Source organism: Pseudonaja textilis, chromosome 4 (assembly GCF_049901715.1).
Source record: "Pseudonaja textilis isolate UNSWEBS1 chromosome 4, rPseTex1.2, whole genome shotgun sequence".
NCBI lineage: Eukaryota > Metazoa > Chordata > Lepidosauria > Squamata > Elapidae > Pseudonaja > Pseudonaja textilis.
The window spans coordinates 67575406-67594481 of record NC_141993.1 but is presented as its reverse complement, the minus strand read 5'-3'; the positions used below and the strand labels follow the sequence as shown (position 1 = coordinate 67594481).

The following is a 19076-nucleotide window of genomic DNA, read 5'->3' as shown; positions in this document are numbered from 1 at the left end:
AGTAAGTATAAGTAGCATTAATGTGAAAATGTTAATTGAGTATTTATATTTAAAAGCTGGGAATGGTAGAAATGTGCAAGTAATGTTGAACAAGATGACCTTTAGTTTAATGCAATAGAAATCAAGTTATATTTGAACTGGGGTCTTACACTTTGTGACATATCCTGCAATTTGTTAATGATATATAAATTATAAGGGATACCTATAAACCCATAAGTAGTTAGTTAGTTTCCATTTTTCAGGGAATTATTTCTGTAAAGTAATAATAATATCTGCTCTGCCCTTCTATGTCAGATAAATTGAATAATTGTAGTGTATATAGCTATTATTTTTAAAACAATTATCATCATGTTATTAGAAAGTTTGTTTCAGGAGATTTGAAAAGAGGCATTCTGGAAACAGAGGTGTCCAATCAGTTCAAATATACTAATATACAAAAATATTTTTATGAAAGAATGGATTAATTTGAGGCATAAAACACTATTAACTTTAGAAGGGCACGGCCTTCAATTAGGTTGGTACGCTTTCCTATGGTATGAGAAGAACAAGATACATAGTTATTTTCAAAGAGATTATGTTAGAAATGTGTTATTATCAGTATGGCTTAAAATTAAAGAACAACACTACCTGAAAATACCAGTCTGGCTTTCCACAATGGAAGCACTGCTACATTCTCATGTTATTAATATGGAAAAAATTGTAAGATATAAAGATATTTTCGATGGAAAAGGTGAATTAAAAACCAAGGAACTTAGTAGACAAGGGATGGACATTGCATGGTGGCCACAAATGCAGATACAATCTCGGTATGAGAAACATGCTAAAATATATGGTTTTAATGAAGAACTAACAGAATTGGACCAGATATTAACAGAAACGGATGAAAATTTGGTAAAGAAAACATATTTTATTATCTATGTTATTTATTGGTATTAAACTTGAAAGTGAACAGGTAAATGAGACAATGATTGTTTGGGCTAAAATTTTTGGGTATGCAATAGAATTAGGTAAATGGCAGAAACTGTGGGATAGAAATGTTAAATTGATTATGTCAACTGCATACAAAGAAAATCTGTATAAAATGTTTTATAGATGGCATTTTGCACCAACAAAATTAGTGAAAATGTATTAGTGAAAATATTAAATGTTAGAAATGTAATTAAATCTCTGGTTTATGTGTGGTTTTATGTCCATATGTGATGGACATGTCCACAAGTTAAAAAATATTGGATGAAAATACATACCTAGTTAGAAAAAAATGATAAACAGCATTTAGATATGAAACCAGAAATATTTTTATTGGGCATTATATCAGAAAAATATGATAAAGAGATTATATACGTGATTTTACATGTACTAACTGCAGCTAGCATATGCTCAACAATGAAAGTGTGATGAGATCCCAACAGATGAGAAGAAAATATTAGAATGTGCAGAAATTGATAGACTAACACTTACTATCAAAGATATAGAAGAAACTAAATACTTTTTGACATGGGACTTAGTTTATCAATGGCTAGACAATAAAAACAGAAGTTAGAAAGAAAGGGACATAACAAGGATAAATGTTAAAATGGAAATTTGTTAAAATGGACAAAATTTTACTGTCACTACAGTATTAATGTTATTGTGATACATGTTATTGTAAACACTCTGATTATGATTGCCTAAAATAATTGTACTCAGACAACACACTGTTCGATTGAAATGGAATTTTTATATATTATACAAATAAAACAAATAAAACTTTAAAAAATATTTTGTTTTCACACTCAAAATAATTTCTTCAAGGGCTCTGTACTCATATTACAATCTGCATATTTCAAACATTTTATTTTGAGGACAGAACAAGATATCTGTTTCAAAGCACTTAAAACGTTTCCTGAAATTGCGTTGTTCTGTACAGCAATATGATTGGTGGCCTCTTCTGCCTCTTAACTGGAGTGTTATCTTTCCAGTTTTCCTGCCTGGACCAGGACAGAACCAGGAGCCAGTTATGGTCCTACTGATATTGGTTAAGTTTAATAGCAATAGCACTTAGACTTTATAGTACTTTACAGCCCTCTTTAAGCAGTTTACAGAGTCAGCATATTGCCCCCAACAAATCTGGGTCCTCATTTTACCAATCTCAGAAGAGTGGAAAACTGAGTCAACCTTGAGCTGGTCAGGATCAAATTCCTGGCTATGGGCAGAGTTTACCTGCAATACTGCATTCTAATGATACCATGGCTAATAAAATCATCTGAAGGGTAGGAATTTGGAACAAAGCAGCAGGCGTTTAAAGAACACAGGAGCCCTTGAGGGAGCTTCTCTAGAGCTCATGAGCACCAGAAAAAAACCTAAGCAGGGAAGAAAAAAAATCAGGAATTGCTACAAGGAAGTAATGTGTTAATGCTTCTGCTGCCAGTGCTGTGTGATTGTTTGCTTACTTCTGAGGCAAAGTATACTTTCATTCCCATTGGGGGAGAGGAAGGTGATTTTTTAAAATGGATTTTATGTTATGGATTTTTAATGCTATAAGTTGACCAGTGTTACCATGTATGAGTCGGACAGTCATATAAATTTGTTTAATTATTATTCAATGAATGAAAATAATGAAGTATGGATAATTGATGTGGTAGTACCAGGTTATAATACAATGCAAGACAAAGAACTGGACAACATTTCAAAGTATCATGAACTGCAAACTGAAATATTATGGCATAAACCAGCCATGGTGGTTCAGTGGTTAGTGGCACACTGGGTGTCATACTAAAAATACTGGATGGCATTTAGAAAATCTGTGCATTGAAAAAATTTCCATCTGTCAATTTCAAAAGGCCACACTACTTGGATCTATACATATACATTGATACATGATGACATCTTAGATTCTTAGGAAGAAATCAAGGTGAATGAAGGCCAACACCAATTAAAGAACTGGCAGCTGTGACTATTGTGAACAGATAATATTTACAAGTGATTCTTGCAACTGGAATTACACAGAAGATATATCAAATAAGATCAAGAAGTAGTTAGACGTAACTAAAGTGGGCAAAGTCCTTGCTTAATGACTCTTTGCTTAGAGAATGTTTGAGGTTACAACGGACCCCCAGAAAGGTACTTATGATCCAGATTCAGAGTTCAAATATCCACACAGACTCAGCGTGTTCATGTGAGTAATTTTTGGTGCTCAGCAACCAGTCCGCATTTAGGACCATTTGCAGCAATACCATGGTCACAAGAAAGCAATTTATAACATTTTTTTTTATCAGAAATGAACATTTACTTCTGTTCTCTGGCCAAAAACACCCGCTGTGAATAACTGGTTCACTTAATGACTCTGCCGTTTGCTTAACAACTATGATGTTCACTTAACAACTGCGGCAGTCACTTAACGATCACCACAAAATACGTAGTAAAACCAAATCAGTCACATGATGACCACTTAATGACTGGCATGACTTATGATTGCAATTCTGATCTTAAATACAATTGTAAATTGAGGGCTACCTGTACAATTAAAAATACTGGAGTCCAGAAAGTATCTTACAATTAACTTACCTTGTAATGTGAAGACTAAAAAATATTCACCCCCAGATTTAAAATCTCCTTCAAATCTTGAAAGATAGATGAGTGTAAGTTCTACTGCTAATTCTATTATGTACCACCAAAATGAAAAGCTCTGTTTTACTGACTCCATTAATAATGGATTCAATGTAACACTCACCCTTGATCAAATATTTATAACTGTTCCAGCTGCCTGTAGCTCTAAACAATAATCTGGCAGTGATTTTGAATTCAAATAGACCGGACATTATACGTTAAATGTTGAATATTGGAAAATCCATGTATAACTAACAAGTATTAGCAATTATTAAAAATAGTTTCAATTTAAAATACAGTACAATTTGTAATAATTTACAAATCACCAGGAAAAAGGTTTTCTTAATTTGTGCCCTGGGATTTTCATCTGGCATGCAGGTTTTTTTTTTAAATATACAGCTGTGGATGTGTTAATGGGAAAAGCAAACTCAACAGTTTACATGAACCTGAAAGGAGTATCCTGCCAAGAACAGCTATTCCCACCCACCTCAAATTTAATTCAATCAATTGCAGTAAAAGAAAAGGAGGTGGTAACTCTTTCTGAAAGTCACATTTTAAAAAACCACTCCAAATCTACACCAAAGAAACACACCACTCCCAATGCCCAGGAGTGGAGGCGGGGTGGTGGTGGTGGTATCTGTCCAAAAAGTTAATGTCTTTTGAGCTGCCCTGGAAGAAAGGAATTAAGTCTGGTTTAGGGGGCTGTATCTAGTCATCCATTTACTTTAACAATCAAATGATGGGAAAGAGGCAAGACCTCTGATGTCATCTACTCTATATGACAAGGCTTTTGTCCATGTCAGGCATAGTGGAGAACATGTTCCTCCTTGTTTTGTTTCGTGTAGGCAAAAGCAATCCTTGTATGACCAATTTAAGACTCAATGCAAGTCCCAGCTTGCTCTATATTATTTGTCTGAAGTCATGTAGGGTTTCCTGCCCATGCAGGGGGTTGGACTGGAAAACCTCCAAGGTCCCTTCTAACTCTGTTGTTCTACTCTATTCTACTCTATGCTACGCTACTCTACCCTACTCCCATTCCCATTCTATAACAAGGGTGTCTAAATTTGGCAACTTTAAGACTTGTGGACTTCAACTCCCAGAATTCTTCAGCCACTAAAGTCACTGGGGAAGCTGGCAGGGAAAGTTGCCAAGTTTGGAGTGCCCTGTTCTACAGTAAGGAAAAGGCAAAGTAGCCACAACAAGCTTCCTTTCCAGCAGTCCAGGTGGTTCCCTACAAGAGCAGCTCTGCTCCTAGTTGGCTGCTCTGCAATTTTCTCCTTTTCAGCAGCAACCACACAAAGGCTGATTAGATAGAGTAGTTGCGTTTAATTACAACTTGATGAGAATGATTCTTCAGTTGTCTGGGACAATTTCCTTCTTTATAATATGAAACAAATTCCCTCAGTTAAATAATAAGCATTTATAGAGAAAACTGACTAAACTATTGCACTACAAAATTTATAGTTACAGAAAGGAAGCTGTAACATGCATATTACTTCTATTTGTGGGGTTGCTTCTATTAAAAGTAATTAAAGGAAGGCCAGGAGAATATGTATATATAAATCATATTTCTATAAATATAAATAAAAATAAAGTAACAAAAATTTGAATGGTGCTAACTAGAGATTTTAAAAGCAGCTTGGCATAGAACTCTGGAATGACCCCTATGCCAACTACTTTCCCTTTAGTGTCCATGGGCATTGACTCTAATTTATGTCCACTTTGTAAGGACAGAAAGGTAGAATTATCTCCAGAGGACATCAATAGAGGGACTTTTCCACTGAGTGCCAAAGGCTCCCATTTTAACTGCCCTCCATATTTGAAAGGAAAATAGCATAGTGGCTTTCTAAATTAGGACATAATAGCAGCATAAGAAGTCAACAAGCAGCAGCTGTTTAAATACTTGATAATGTGAGTCCATGGGCACTTTTCAACTTACAAGTTGCAATGAAACAAACAACATATGATTACTTTAAGCATGTACAATTTTTTTTTATCTCACCAGGGCACTATAAAGAAAGGTAGCGTATGTGCATGTGTACCCTATGAATTCAATGCAATGTAAGACACATAGTTTAACATAAGAGCAAAATAATATTTATTCTTCACAGTGAATGGACAGCCAACTCCTTCCCCTACTCACTGACAACCAGATACACTGGAATTTCAACCCGCATTCATTCATTTCAGACATACAATTTCTGTATGAGGGACATAAGAGAAACAGTTTGTTCTTTTGAGGACTGCAGACAGTTCTCCAGATAGCAGAACACAATCAAAAACCTGGTACCAGGGCTACCAGGAAAGATCATTCTGGAACCTCTGATAATATGTGGTAGTCTATAAGCAGCTCCAAAAAAAGCCACAAGAGAAAGGAGACTTCAAAGATCATTCCAAGAAATAGGTAGCAACAGTCAGCTATAATAAGCAGCTATAACAATTTTAAACAAATAAATAACAGCAATATTATTGTGGCTTGCTGCACAATTAGCCAGATGTTTACTCTGGATTTGCATTTTATCCACCTGTTTTTCCCCAACTTTTTATCTATAATTCAAAGTGACACACATACCTAATATTCCTACTTTCTATTTTTCCCACAACAACCACCCTGCGAGGTGCACTGACTGATAGTGATTGGCCCAAAGTCATCCAGCCAACTTTCAAGCCTAAGGGACACCTAGAAACTCAGTTTCCAGGTTTTTAAGACACTCTTTAACCCCCTCGGATAGCCCCGACCCATGATCAATGGTGCTGAACAAATGGTGGTTACAACTAGTCTTTTGGTGTTCTAGCCATTCCAGCACCCCCATGGTCACTTGTTTACAATGTGGGAGCTTGGCAAACCATTCACACATTTGACTGGTTGCTAAGCACCCTTGATCATCTGATTGCCATTTTTATCCTTCTCTGCCAGTTTCCTCAGAAAGTCAGTGGGGAAGCTGACAGGGAAAGTTGTACACCAAACTGACCTCATAATTGAGAACTAGTAATACTGCATAAGATTACTGTGGCTGTGTATGATGTTTATTGTTTTTGATGTAAATGTTCTCTAGTTGTATATCTTAGAGAAAAGACCAACCTAATCTTATGGTTAAAATACAGAGTCTTATAGTTGCCACTCCATTTTTCTATTGGAAGTTATCCAGAAATCCTGCCTATATTTTTAGTACTTGTATTCTTTCCTCCATTTTACTGCAGCTACTTGAAGTTAAAAGTAACATTTATGTTCACTCATTTTAAAAGAGAAATTTGATTCTATTTATTTATTGTAAGATTAGTCTCCTTACATAAAAGTAGAGCTGATTACCCTTACCACATGCCTATAAAGTCAGAAGAGGTGGTATTATGCCATTCATTTTCTTTTATCATTTCCCCCCTTTTCATTGTTCCCAGGTGATGTGATCTTTTACACGCTGAGTCATGTGGAGAACAGGTAAAGATATCATTCTGGAAGATAGGAAGTGGCCATGAAAACTGCAAAGCTGCCACCCTGACTTAGGAATTGGACCTAGGGTGTGTAATGCTCAGTTCTGCTACTTTATTTATGTATTTGTTGAAAAGGGGAAAGAGGAAAGGGGAATGAAACTTTAGCCTGTTTCATAATCCTTTATAGTCCATTTCAAGCCCAGTGAAATAAAATTATTCAGCAAAGATCACTCAGCTTTGCATAGTGAATTTCATTATCTTAGAAGAAATTAATTTTGCACATCATGTCAAATGCAGTTTTCAACCAAATATCTGCTTTGCAGTACTACTACTACTGACAATATCATGAATAATGCAAGATATTTATCAAGGGCAAACAACAAGCAGGCTAGGGTTTTGCCTTGAACTCATATAATGTCTTATATATTCCTTCTGTTGATCATGGCAGTATGCAGTTATTATAGCTCTGTTTATAAGCTACAACAAATGGTTCACTGAATTATGCCATGCAAAAACCCTCAAAAATTAACATCCTCATTCCTCCCTGAACAGCACACAATGAAGAAAAAGTACAAAATACAATGAGAGCACATGTCAAGCACATGTCAAAGGAAAGATCCTATTCAGTTTTTTTAAATGACTAATTTCTGACAACTTAATACAGTATACACTTTCTCAGTAAGATGTCCTTCAGATATGTGGAAGCATATTCTTTGAAACTGCTGGCATACTAGCTGGAAATTCTGCAAATCAGAATCCCAAACAGTTGTCAAACCACTGTGGGGAAACAGATATAGTGTATACAGCAAGCTTATTTTTTATTTTTGACAGCAAACATCAAAACCTTTATGTCCTGAAAAGATATCATTTGTACTTGAAATAAAGAAAAACTACTTTATTTCTTCTAAGAGCTGTTATTGCATGACTACTGACAAATAACTGCTTTTGTAAGCTATTTATATGATTCATATAATGTAGGAGGGCAAATTTCATTGAATTAAGCTGTCATAAACCATAGAATAAAAAGAAATCCATTATCTCCTTTCTTGAAATTACAATATTTATTTTGAAACATTTTTGTTTTATTTGTAGTACATTTACATCCAGCTTTCTTACATCATGGAGCTACATTCTAAGTAATTATTAAAAAAAATATCAATTCCAGTGATGTATCCAGTGATGTATCCAGATGTATCCAGTGATACATCAATGACTCATTAGTTTATAAATAATAAATTCAGATTACTAACAGATCTTCATACTGGCTACAAAGGAGTATTTTAGTGCTCTTGTTAGTTGGTGGTTTAAAAAGAAAACTTAAGAGATTAAATACAGAATGTTGAATAAAATAAACTGTTCCCACCGGAAAATTAAAAAAAGACTATTTTTTGCTGATTTGTGCCTCTCCCAGATGCCCACCAAAGTGCTTTTCTTTCTATATGACTTCTACAGAGTAGTTTTTAATTGAAGTTGGGCCAGGGGGCTGAAAGGGGCAACTATATTTTTCATTCCAACATGCTCTTGTCTACTCTAGACTTCAAGTCAGGAGCTTTGCATACCAATCTTATATTCTGAATCAAAGCTATCCCATGTCTGAAAGCATTAGTTTGTCAATGTGTGAAACATCCAATTGTTTTCTGCAGCTGTTAACACAGCGTTTAAAACTGGTCAGAGTAGAGATTTTTTTAAAAGTTCTAAAATATTCCACTTACCTTTCTTGAATTTATGTACTGGAAGCTTCTTAAGTTGATCCTTTTGAAGGCGATTCCTTCTTGCTCTGTGTCTGTCCTGAACAAATTTTGTTATCTTGAAAGACAGGGAAAAATAAAATAAGAAAAGTATAGGACTAATCAATTTGTTTTTGAGTTACCTAAAGAAGGATGCATATTAAACGATTTATAAAATACAACAGTAGGACTCCTACATGTAAAATTCTTACCCAAATCCTCAGTTAACGTAATACAATAATGCTTACACTTTCAGCAGTTATGGACTACTAAGAAAAACATTTGTAAGAACCACCTACTTCCACTGTTCCCAAAGATGTGCAACAGACACTTACACAGAATTTCAGATCATTTTTTAGATCTCGAAATGGTTTCATTTTTGTTTTTATATATTATATGGTAATATAATAGAGATACCTTGGTGATATATATATGGTGATATCATGGATATAATGGAGACACCTTGATTCGCAGAAGTTCAATATACCTTTAACCCAACAAATGTCTCCTTGGGATAATCTTACAAAGTCTACCATAAAAGCCTGCTTGCTCTTTATATTCGATTTTTATAAATTGGTAGAAAAATAGTTTTATTACAGTTTTAGGAATAAGTTGTAATGAATATTTTATAGTTGTTATTGTTCTGTGAATCTATGTAAACTGCAAAGAATTGGTGGTATACAAATAGGATTACATCCCGTATAGCAGGGGTGTCCAACCTTGGCAACTTTAAGACTTGTGGACTTCAACTCCCAGAATTCCTCAGCCAGCTTTGCTGTATAGGAGTTGAAGTCCACAAGTCTTAAAAGTTGCCAAGGTTGGACACCCCTGCCGTATAGCAAGCAGATTCAGCTGGTCACCACCTGGCAACTTTTCTACACTAAAGGCCATTTATTTCTTTGAGTCCTGGCACAAAACTCTTTTCTTATGGTTCTGTTCCAGGCGGGATACCATGTCATGTTGAAGCTGGATGCATTACTAAGAAAATCTCCACTACACATTCCGATGGATTCCCCTTGCAGCCAGGATGTTTAAATGAATGTGAAGGGCTGCAATCCTAATTGTTCCCTGGCAAGTTTGCCACATTCTCTCCTGTCATGAGCAACTTTTCTCTCTCTTAACTGTTCCTATTTTCTTTCCATATGGAACTACTTCTGCTTCATCTCAGCCTCCAGTTTCTGCATTTAGCAGTGTGGATAAGATAAGATCATATCTCTTGAATTCTAACACAGATGTGTTCCGAAAAGCAAGAAAGCCTCATACCTAACATTCCTGTATGAGAAGTAAATTAGTATCAGAATTTTGTTGTCTCTTGTACATGCACTTATTCCTTCATGGAGACTATCAATAATTCTTCACTAATGGTCAAGTCATTTAACTATTGTGTGCTTTGGATCTTTCAAAGTCAGACTTCTTGTGATTATTACCTACAGTTCAAAGAGTAAGTAAAATCTGTATCCTAAGAGAAGATTTTTCTTACCTTCTGGTCCATTCTGATATGCTAATATTGAAGGCAGATATTCCATTCCTATTTACAGTCCATTCAGAATCCCATATCAATCAGTACTAATACCTATGATGTTTTCCTAACCTTTCTACACTTCTACCATAGTTATTTCATACTTCTATGTAAATGGGATGAAAGTTTTCCATATGGCTCCTGTTATTTAGACCAAGAAAGATCTACTAATTTCACAGAAAAGGGCTTAAAACAGTCCCCCACAAATTGAAGGAATCCAAAAACTACTTTGAGGAAGAAGAGCACCATGGTGATCAACGATTCCCACTGAGAAAAACAAAGACTGTTATGTGGAAGACATGATATAGCCTTGGGGGAAGTACATTGCAAGTCCCTGTATCTAGGATTGATAGACAGCTGCCAAGATTCTTTAAATCACTGATATATACCCATTCCTGCTGATAGGATATAACCCATTTAAAAGAAACAGACACAATACAAAGGGAAGATATATCGCATTGTGCATAAGAAAAATGTTTGCTCAAAAATTCATGAATCAGAATATAGAAATTCATTAAATATACAGTATTTGGCTAGGAACCGGAGAAATGAAAAACAAAAATATCACCATTATGCCTGGACAGGTAGCAGACAATTAAAGAACATTCCGATCAAAAAAATTATTTAATTTATTTAATTTTTGAAGTACTATCCACCCCTTTATCCTAGATTATGTTTTAGATATGAAAATAAAATTTATTTCCAGAGAAAAATATCCTTCCCAGTTCAACTTCATGTGGCTAGTACTATTTTAATAAATTTGCAGCACACCAAAAATTATCTTATATTCTTAAGTACAGGCTACTTGCGTAATAAAGCCCTTGTATTCCAGATACATTTGAAAATAACTGGAATCATAGTTCCCTTAACCTGCAACATAAAAAGGATTTTAACTTTTAATTTGCTTCTATATTCTACTATGATATTCATCTTCTAGTCTATCCCACTTCCTAAAACAAAATGAAAAAGAATTGTGACAAAAAATATAAGCTTCATATACCATCAGACGCAACAAGCATATTTTAATTAAAGTTCAGATTTATAGTATTTGCACATGAAATTTTGTATGTGGCATGCAAGAGGATTTATATTCATATTAAGCTGAATATAAATATTATCCATAAGGAAGCTCTTCTTAAACCAATGAATCCATGGAAACCTCAATTGGAGTGATGACCCAAACGGCTTTTTAAAGCTAGCTACAGATTCTAATGTACAGTTTACATAATGTCAGCAATATCTTTCACAAAGACATACACTAAACAATAAACATTAAAATAAACTGACTTCGGCAATTTAAAAAAAGTGTTTATATGTGTAGAGAAAATCAAAAGATAGCACAACGAAAGAAGATTATACCCACCATGAATATAACTATAAGGATGAGACAGATTCCCACAATTATTAAGAATGGGATTAGATAATATTCCAAAGGAAGGCTGAATTCTGGGATTAGCACGATATGGCCTCTGAAAGAAAGGAAAACCAATTTATTGTAAAAATTCTTCTTAAAACAGTTGTGCAGAGAAGAATATCTGTAATACTGCATATGATAAAAAAGGAAATCTAAAAATACTTCATTCTTTTTCTGCTAAGACACTTGATTGTTATATCTGGTTGTATATTTCTTTGAAGTTCTAAATTTACACAGATCACTTTTATATTGTATATGTTCCATACAATGACCATAAAAGCCACCCTTATTTTTAAATAAAATCGTATAACTTTAGAAGATAGCTAACAGAAAAACCTTTGAATAAATTTATTTAAAATTTGAACACTTATGTCTACAAATTTCGTATAACTATCACAAGAAAATAAAAGGTTTTGAAATATGAAAAGATACTTAAATATTTGGCAATTTCAGCATCAAAAGCAAGAAAAAGCATATCCTTACACTCAAACTGAATCTTTCATTCTGTATATCAGTCAATAAAAAGTTTGTGAGGTATCTTATACATACCCTTTTTCGAAAGTAAATTCTTCTTTAAGAGATTTCGCGGATGTTTCGCCAATGAAAACTGATGGAATGTCAATCTTCTTTAAAATTTCAACTGTTTTTTAAAAAGAGATGATAACTAGTAATCACTAGTCCAACTGTGATATTTATTTATTTATTAAATTTATGCGCTGCCCATCTCAGCAATGAAGCGATATGCTGCTTCCCTAATGTGGCCTGCATAGTGCTGCAGAAAATGCTGAAGCAGAGCAGACTGCTTCATCACTGGGCTACGTAACCACATCTTAAGTGGCTGCTATTTTAGTGCAACCGCAAGGAATATGCTACTCTAAATATGGTGGCCACTTTCAGGACCCAGCCATGCAGCCCAGGGGAGCTAAAAGATGGAATGGTCTGCCTTCCTTCCCTGATGTGAAGTTCAGAGACATTCAAAAGGTAACTGTGCGATAGGGGTGGGGAGGAGCCCAAGCCCTTTGGGAACCTGGTGTGTGTGTGGGGGGGAGGGAAAGTCTGCGGGGACACATTGGGAGGGAGGGCCAAGCCCTGCCTTCTCTAAATGTTTTGATTACTTACTTAATTGGGCAATTTTCCCACATTAAACCTTCTATTTGTCATGGCGTATTACAGATTTTCAAATCTGTCCCAGTTATAGTTTTGTGTTTTTTGAACTGCAGTTCCTTTAGAATAGAATAGAATATTTTTATTGTCACTGCATTCCACGAATACAATGAAATTTGAAAGCTACTCCAGCACAGTGCCCCAAATACCACATGACAATCACACTACAGAGTATTTAAAAAATTAATAATAATAATAATAAATCACAAATGCACTTTTTGATTCAAGACAATTACTTCCTTAAAAAAGAAACTGTTTGTCAATCTATCAGTCCTCATTTTAAGATACCTATAATGCCTCCCTGATGGTAACAGTTCGAAATATGAGTGTCCAGGATGAGAACGGTCTGTGGAGATTTTTAGTGCTCTAGAGAGGAGTCTGGTCTTCGCAATCCCTTCCAAAGAAGAAAGAGAGCAACTGATGATTTTTTGTGTTGTGTTTATAACTCTCTGGAGCATCTTCTTATCCACTGCAGAGCATCCAGTATACCACAGTGTTACCAGGTGGCTCTCACTTAACAAGCACCCGAGCCATTTGGCTTCGGGGCTAAGTCACCTTTGCAGAAGGTGGTGAAGACTGGGGGGCTTTGGCAGGGACGAGAGACATCGCATCTCTCTTCCCTAGCCGGCTAAATCTCCCTCTCCGAAGGCAGCTGAGCGGTGGTCTGTAATGGCTGCCACATAGAAGAGCTCAGCCGGAAAAAGAAAGTGCTGGAGGAGCTGCGAAGAAGTGAAAGTGATCTTTGCTGACCGGGACAAAGTAACAGTGAAAGTATCCTGATATTTAATACTTATTAGATACATTGTTCCCAGACTGAGTAAGCGGCGAATGGATATTAAAGGGAAAACTTTTTTTCTTTTCACTCTCCTTCCAAACGGAACAGCCTTGAGAAATTGGAAAACCCGCATTGGAGGTATGCTAAATGTTAAAGACTATGCTAATGCCAAAGGGATATGGATTTCTAAATATTTAAAGAAAAAATCTTCTTTTGCTGTGAGTGGGAAGGGAGAGGAAAAAATTGAAGCAGAATTTGAAAATAAGGAGCAGACTGCCTAGAATTTTAAAGAGCCATGTGAACATTAATAAGACTTCAAAAAGACATATTTCAATTGGAACTTTGTGACTTAATAGTAACCCCAGAAAAAGAAACAGAAGAAAGGAAAAAGTGCTAAAAGAAATAGTTTATCTGGATTGTTTGGTGACTTTGGATTTTTTGGGAAATCTTTTTTTTCTTTGCCTAAAAACACTTGGGTGATTGTTTTGGGAAAAACTTTTCCTCTTTATAATGGCATTATCCTTGGATGAATCCAAAACTGAATATCAAAAATATAAAAAGGAAGAACAAGACTGGAAAGATACTTTGGGCATTCTTTTTCAATCTCTAGAAATGGCGGTACGTTCTTATGGAGAATCAATTGCGCAGCAGGATAATTGGGACAAAGAAGAAACCATCTTTGATGAACATGTGATCCTATCTGGGGAGGAGAAGAAAGAGGAAAAGAAAAGAGGGATTTTAAGACTTAAAAAAACAACCAAAAAGATAAAAATGAGTTGAAAGGTGGATATAAGGTTAGAAAACAACAGAAAAGGAGAAAGCAGAAGAAGAAAAGGGAGGTGGAGAGACAAAGGGGTAAAAAGGGTAAGAAGAAGAATAAGCAAGGGAGAAGGGAAGGGGTGAGAAGTCTTAATGATGGGAAGCAAGATTTAAAGAAACAAAATTCATTTAGAGACAATGGGTAAATTTAATTGAAAAAGGGATTCTGTAAGGTACATAAGATAGTGTTATTACAGGCGTTTTTAGAATAAAATGTTTAAGATATAAATGAGTATTAATATGTATGATTAAAATGGGATTGACAGGGGTACTAGCCACATTATATTTCTATAAATTTGTTCTTTTGTTGTTGCTGTTCTTTTTTTTCCTTTTTCTTTCTATATAATACATTGTGTAATTTTAAGATGTGCTAAACAGAACCCCAATACAAGTTATGTGTGATATTAAGTATTATTAGGTTAGGGGAAAGAGTTAAAGGCGTCATACTCCAATCAGTGTACAGGAAAAGTTTTGTTTAAAGAGAAAAGATGAATGGATAGTTGAGAACAGACAAAGAATGACAAGTATTATGATTTGAACTGAGATGAGTAGAATAAAACTAAGAGTGTTAAAAGAAGGAAAAAGCTATATAGAAAATGGAAAATGGTAATAAGATATGGAATGGTATATAAAAGGAACATGATTTTTGAAGTTGTGTCTGTATGATGAGTTTTAACCCGGGATCAAGCAACTTTCAGAAAAGATGTTTTATGTTTCTATGTTTTATGTTTTGTCTATTTGTGTATTGGAAGAGAATAATGAAATTGTATAAGACAGATGGATATAAAAAAATGTATATAATCTAAAGTTGAAGAGATACAATTCGAATAAATAGAAGGAAAGGGAATAATAAAGAGAAGTTGGGATAAGATATGAAGTTGAACAGATAAGGTAAATATATATACTAAATTGTGTTTATATGGAAATGTGATAATTTGGAATAATTCTGTCTTTAAACAAGATGTTGTATTGGCTTTCTCAGAAAAAGACTTCTTACGTCATTATATTTTATGTTTTGTTTGTTTGTATATTGTTTTGTAAAATTAATAAAATTTGCTTATAAAAAAAAAACAAGCACTCATTCAGCAACCATTCAAATTTACAATAGTGCTGAATCAGTGGTACTCACAACCAGTGCTTGAAGTTCTGGCCATCATAGCAACTCCATGGTCATATTACTGTGATCTCAGATTTTGGCAACCAGCCTGGATTTCTGACTGTACAGCATTCCATTATCAATTATGATTTGCTACGTTCCCTGCCAGCTTCCCACAAACAAAATTAATGGAGGAACCATCATGAAACTGAAAGTTGCAGACTCATGTGACTCAGAGAGATTCAATTACCAATAGTAACTGGGGACTGCTGGAACTGCTGTATCAGCGCAAGCACATGGCATTGTACATTATGACCACATTGCTCAGTGAAGGAAATCCCAGTCCCAACCCCAGTCTTAATTACTGTTAAGTAAACTATCTGTATTCACAGGCTAAAAGAGAGAAGAGCATCTTTGTGTACTTAGCATGTTACATCTGATTTTGTGTTCCTCTCATTTGACTGTAATGATCTGTCCATGAAGTTCATATTTTTTTAAAAAAAATATTTTGTTGGAATTCTTAGTGGGAACCAAAAGATGATATGCCATCACCACTGAGAAACAGGATAGATTTCAAACAGGAGAGAATTAATACCTGTACTTACTGTCTTGAGATCCCATGCTAATGAGGTCATCAGAATCAACATTGTGAACAATTGCTGCCTTAAACCCAGCTGTCTGTGCATTCAAAACCTGTATGCCAAACACACTTGGAATAAGTACTCGTTAGAGATATGACATTATTTATTCCTGCCACCCATATATGCTGCGTAAAAGTACTGTCGTCTTGAATTAACTTGTTTTATTTGTGTACTGTCCTCATACTATGCAAACTGTGCAAAAGAAAGTGGGTTATATATATCTTGCCTTTTGACACCCTGCTAACAATGACTCTTGATACTGGAACTTCGATAAACGTAGTACCACTGAGCACAATGCTTTCTCCCATTTACCTATATTTATATGTAGGAACACCTCTGAAACCTCTTTTTGCCCCAAACAACTTCAATGTGTTCTACAAAAGACAAATTAGTTGTTTCCAACATCAGTTTTTTTATTTTACAATTTAATCCAGAATGTAATAGGATCCTGAGAATTAAACTTGATTGGTTTCACAATCCCATCCTGTGTTCACTAGATCATGCTCAATATTGAAAGAAAGCAAATATTTCTATAGTAAATTCCACACATCCAATGCTATTTAAAATTTATGCAGATTTCTCCACAAGCATTATCTTAAAGGGTTAATAAGCTGCTTTAAAGGACAACCGAAACTTACAATATATCTTACTAGGTCTGGTCTCTCCTAAATGGGACAGAAACTCAGACAAGTTTGTATAAGATATTAGCCATTTAAATAAGTCTGTAAAGTTACAGAAATTAGCTTAGTGTTCATATGACTGTTTGCTGTTCTTAAACAGGTACAAAGAGTCAGTTTTAAACCAGGAAAATACTACAGGAGTTATTTAGTTAATGACTTGTTCCAGAAATGTTTCAAACAACCTAACCATTTGCTTTCAAAATTAGTACATTTGAGAGGGAAAAGATCAAGTTAGCTAAAGTCTATAAAGATAACCAATCATTTGTTTACAATTTTACACAATTTTATCTAGAAGTAAATCTGAGCTATTCTAAATTATCTTACACAGGATTTAGTGTATGTTCCTAGGCAATACTTTCTTGACCTCTCCCGCATATCCATGTCATTTCTTTTAATACTAGATGTAAGGGAGTATTACTTGTAATGCAGAAAAAACAATTATTATAGAAGGAATTGTGCTTGCTCAAGTCTCAAGTTTGTCATCAGCAGTCTGCAAAAAGCCCAAAGGTCAATCTTTTAGTTTCAAAAGGTAATGTGAGCTGGCCAATATATTTATTTATATATTTGTTCAGTGTTACAGAAGCAAGGAGGGAAGACCTTGCTCCTAAATCTTAAAACTAAGAAAAGCCATTCAACAGGCAATGACTATGTGCAAAACATTCCCAAGCATATTTACTTTGAAGTAAATATTACCAAGCAGTTTAATAAGCTTTATTCCCTAGTAAACATGTCTGTTTTGGATAATTACTATAGCTCACAAGTTTAACGCAGATGTATTGAAGATTTCAACTACAAATTGCCATTTGCAAATTTTCATAAACTGTATAATATGTTGTTCATTATATATAGTTTCATAAATAGATAAAACAGATTATTTAACATTTGACTATGCTGTTTAGTTCCTCTTCCTCAGTAAACATTTTGTTAGATCCACAGAGTCCTGAATATAATCTACAAAGCTGCCTTCCACATTGGGCTAAATCACAGTTTAGAAGTTCTACACTTCCTAGAATCCATAAGGCTTGTTCCTTATTCCACTGTTGTCAATCAAAAGAAATACTTTAGCAGCATTAATTTCAGTTTTCAATATAATAACAGCTTGCACATAGGAATTGCAATTTAAAACAGATAATGAATAGTGATAGTGAATGAAACTACCAAAGTTTGCAGCTTGGGAAGTGATCAGGATTTATTTCAAACTACACTATCTGATTTCTATGCAGCAAGCCAACTGCTCTAGAAAATAAAACTAAGCTATATCAAAAATTATTCTGGCCATGACAATTCACTGCAATTCATGCACTTTCTCCTAAGCAAAAGTTTAGTATTACAAACACAAATATATATTTATTGGAGAAAAGTATGGTTTTCATACACTGTATTAAGACCAACATATACATTCAGTAGTAGTATTTTGACTATACTGCTTGAGATAGTAAGGAAACAAAAGAACCTTTCAGGTAAAATAGTATGGGCATTGGGCAAGTATAGAATTTTTCCTCGATTGCTATTTTTTTCTTAAATGTTAAAAGTTTCTAAGAAAAGTTTCTAAGTTTCTAAATATTATTCTCCTCTAGCAGTCAGATGAAGTTACAATTCTGAATGCAATTTAGTGCAATTTAACATATGCGTAAATAGCAGCTATTGGAGAAGAGCAAACTTCTACAAATACTCTCTTTTGCATTTGTGGAGTTCAGCTCTCCCCATCCCACCTCCAGGCTGTTTAGAATTCCTGAGAGAAAATAAAAACAAGACAAACAACCGCACTTTTAATTATGCACATAGAACCGTTTTGTTCAGTATAGCATCCTATTAACTGTGGTGGGAGTACATACTCATTTTGCATTCCACTTTTCTAGTAACATTACTGGTCATCTGGCAGCTTGCTATTTTATTAGCACTGCTCTGAAATATGTGAATGGCACATGGAAGGCGCCATCAATTATATGAACACACTATCTGTGCACCTAAGTTTTATAACACTTGTCATTTTTCTTTTTACACTTGCTTTAGTTTTTAAACCACAGCAGTAGATTTTGTCCAAACTGCAATTCTAGGTGTTAGCAATTGTGATATACTTAGAGGTTAGAAAAATTGGAATTAAACATAATTTCAGATCCTGGATTATTTTTACTTGAAACAGGAAAGTAAAGTTGGGGAGGGGAAAATAAGCCTAGAACTGGCAAATGTGTTAATTTTAAGAATATATCACCTTCACCCTCTCTCT

At 34.6% G+C, this 19076-nt stretch overlaps 1 protein-coding gene across 6 annotated transcripts in view; it reads right to left on the bottom strand.

Annotated features, from left to right (window-relative positions):
* Window positions 1–19076, bottom strand: part of RNF13 (ring finger protein 13) — a 43790-nt gene that overhangs the window by 6828 nt on the left and 17886 nt on the right. For 4 of the 6 annotated variants that reach the window (XM_087933307.1, XM_026701603.2, XM_087933306.1 and 1 more), the window contains 4 exons: window positions 16134–16221; window positions 12224–12314; window positions 11624–11729; window positions 8727–8820 (listed from right to left, as the gene is read on the bottom strand). In XM_087933307.1, the coding sequence (XP_087789433.1) occupies window positions 8727–8820; window positions 11624–11729; window positions 12224–12314; window positions 16134–16221 (379 nt within the window). Of the gene's footprint in view, window positions 1–8726; window positions 8821–11623; window positions 11730–12223; window positions 12315–16123; window positions 16222–19076 lie in introns of all 6 variants that reach the window. The other 2 variants (XM_087933309.1, XM_026701604.2) reach the window with 1 other exon arrangement.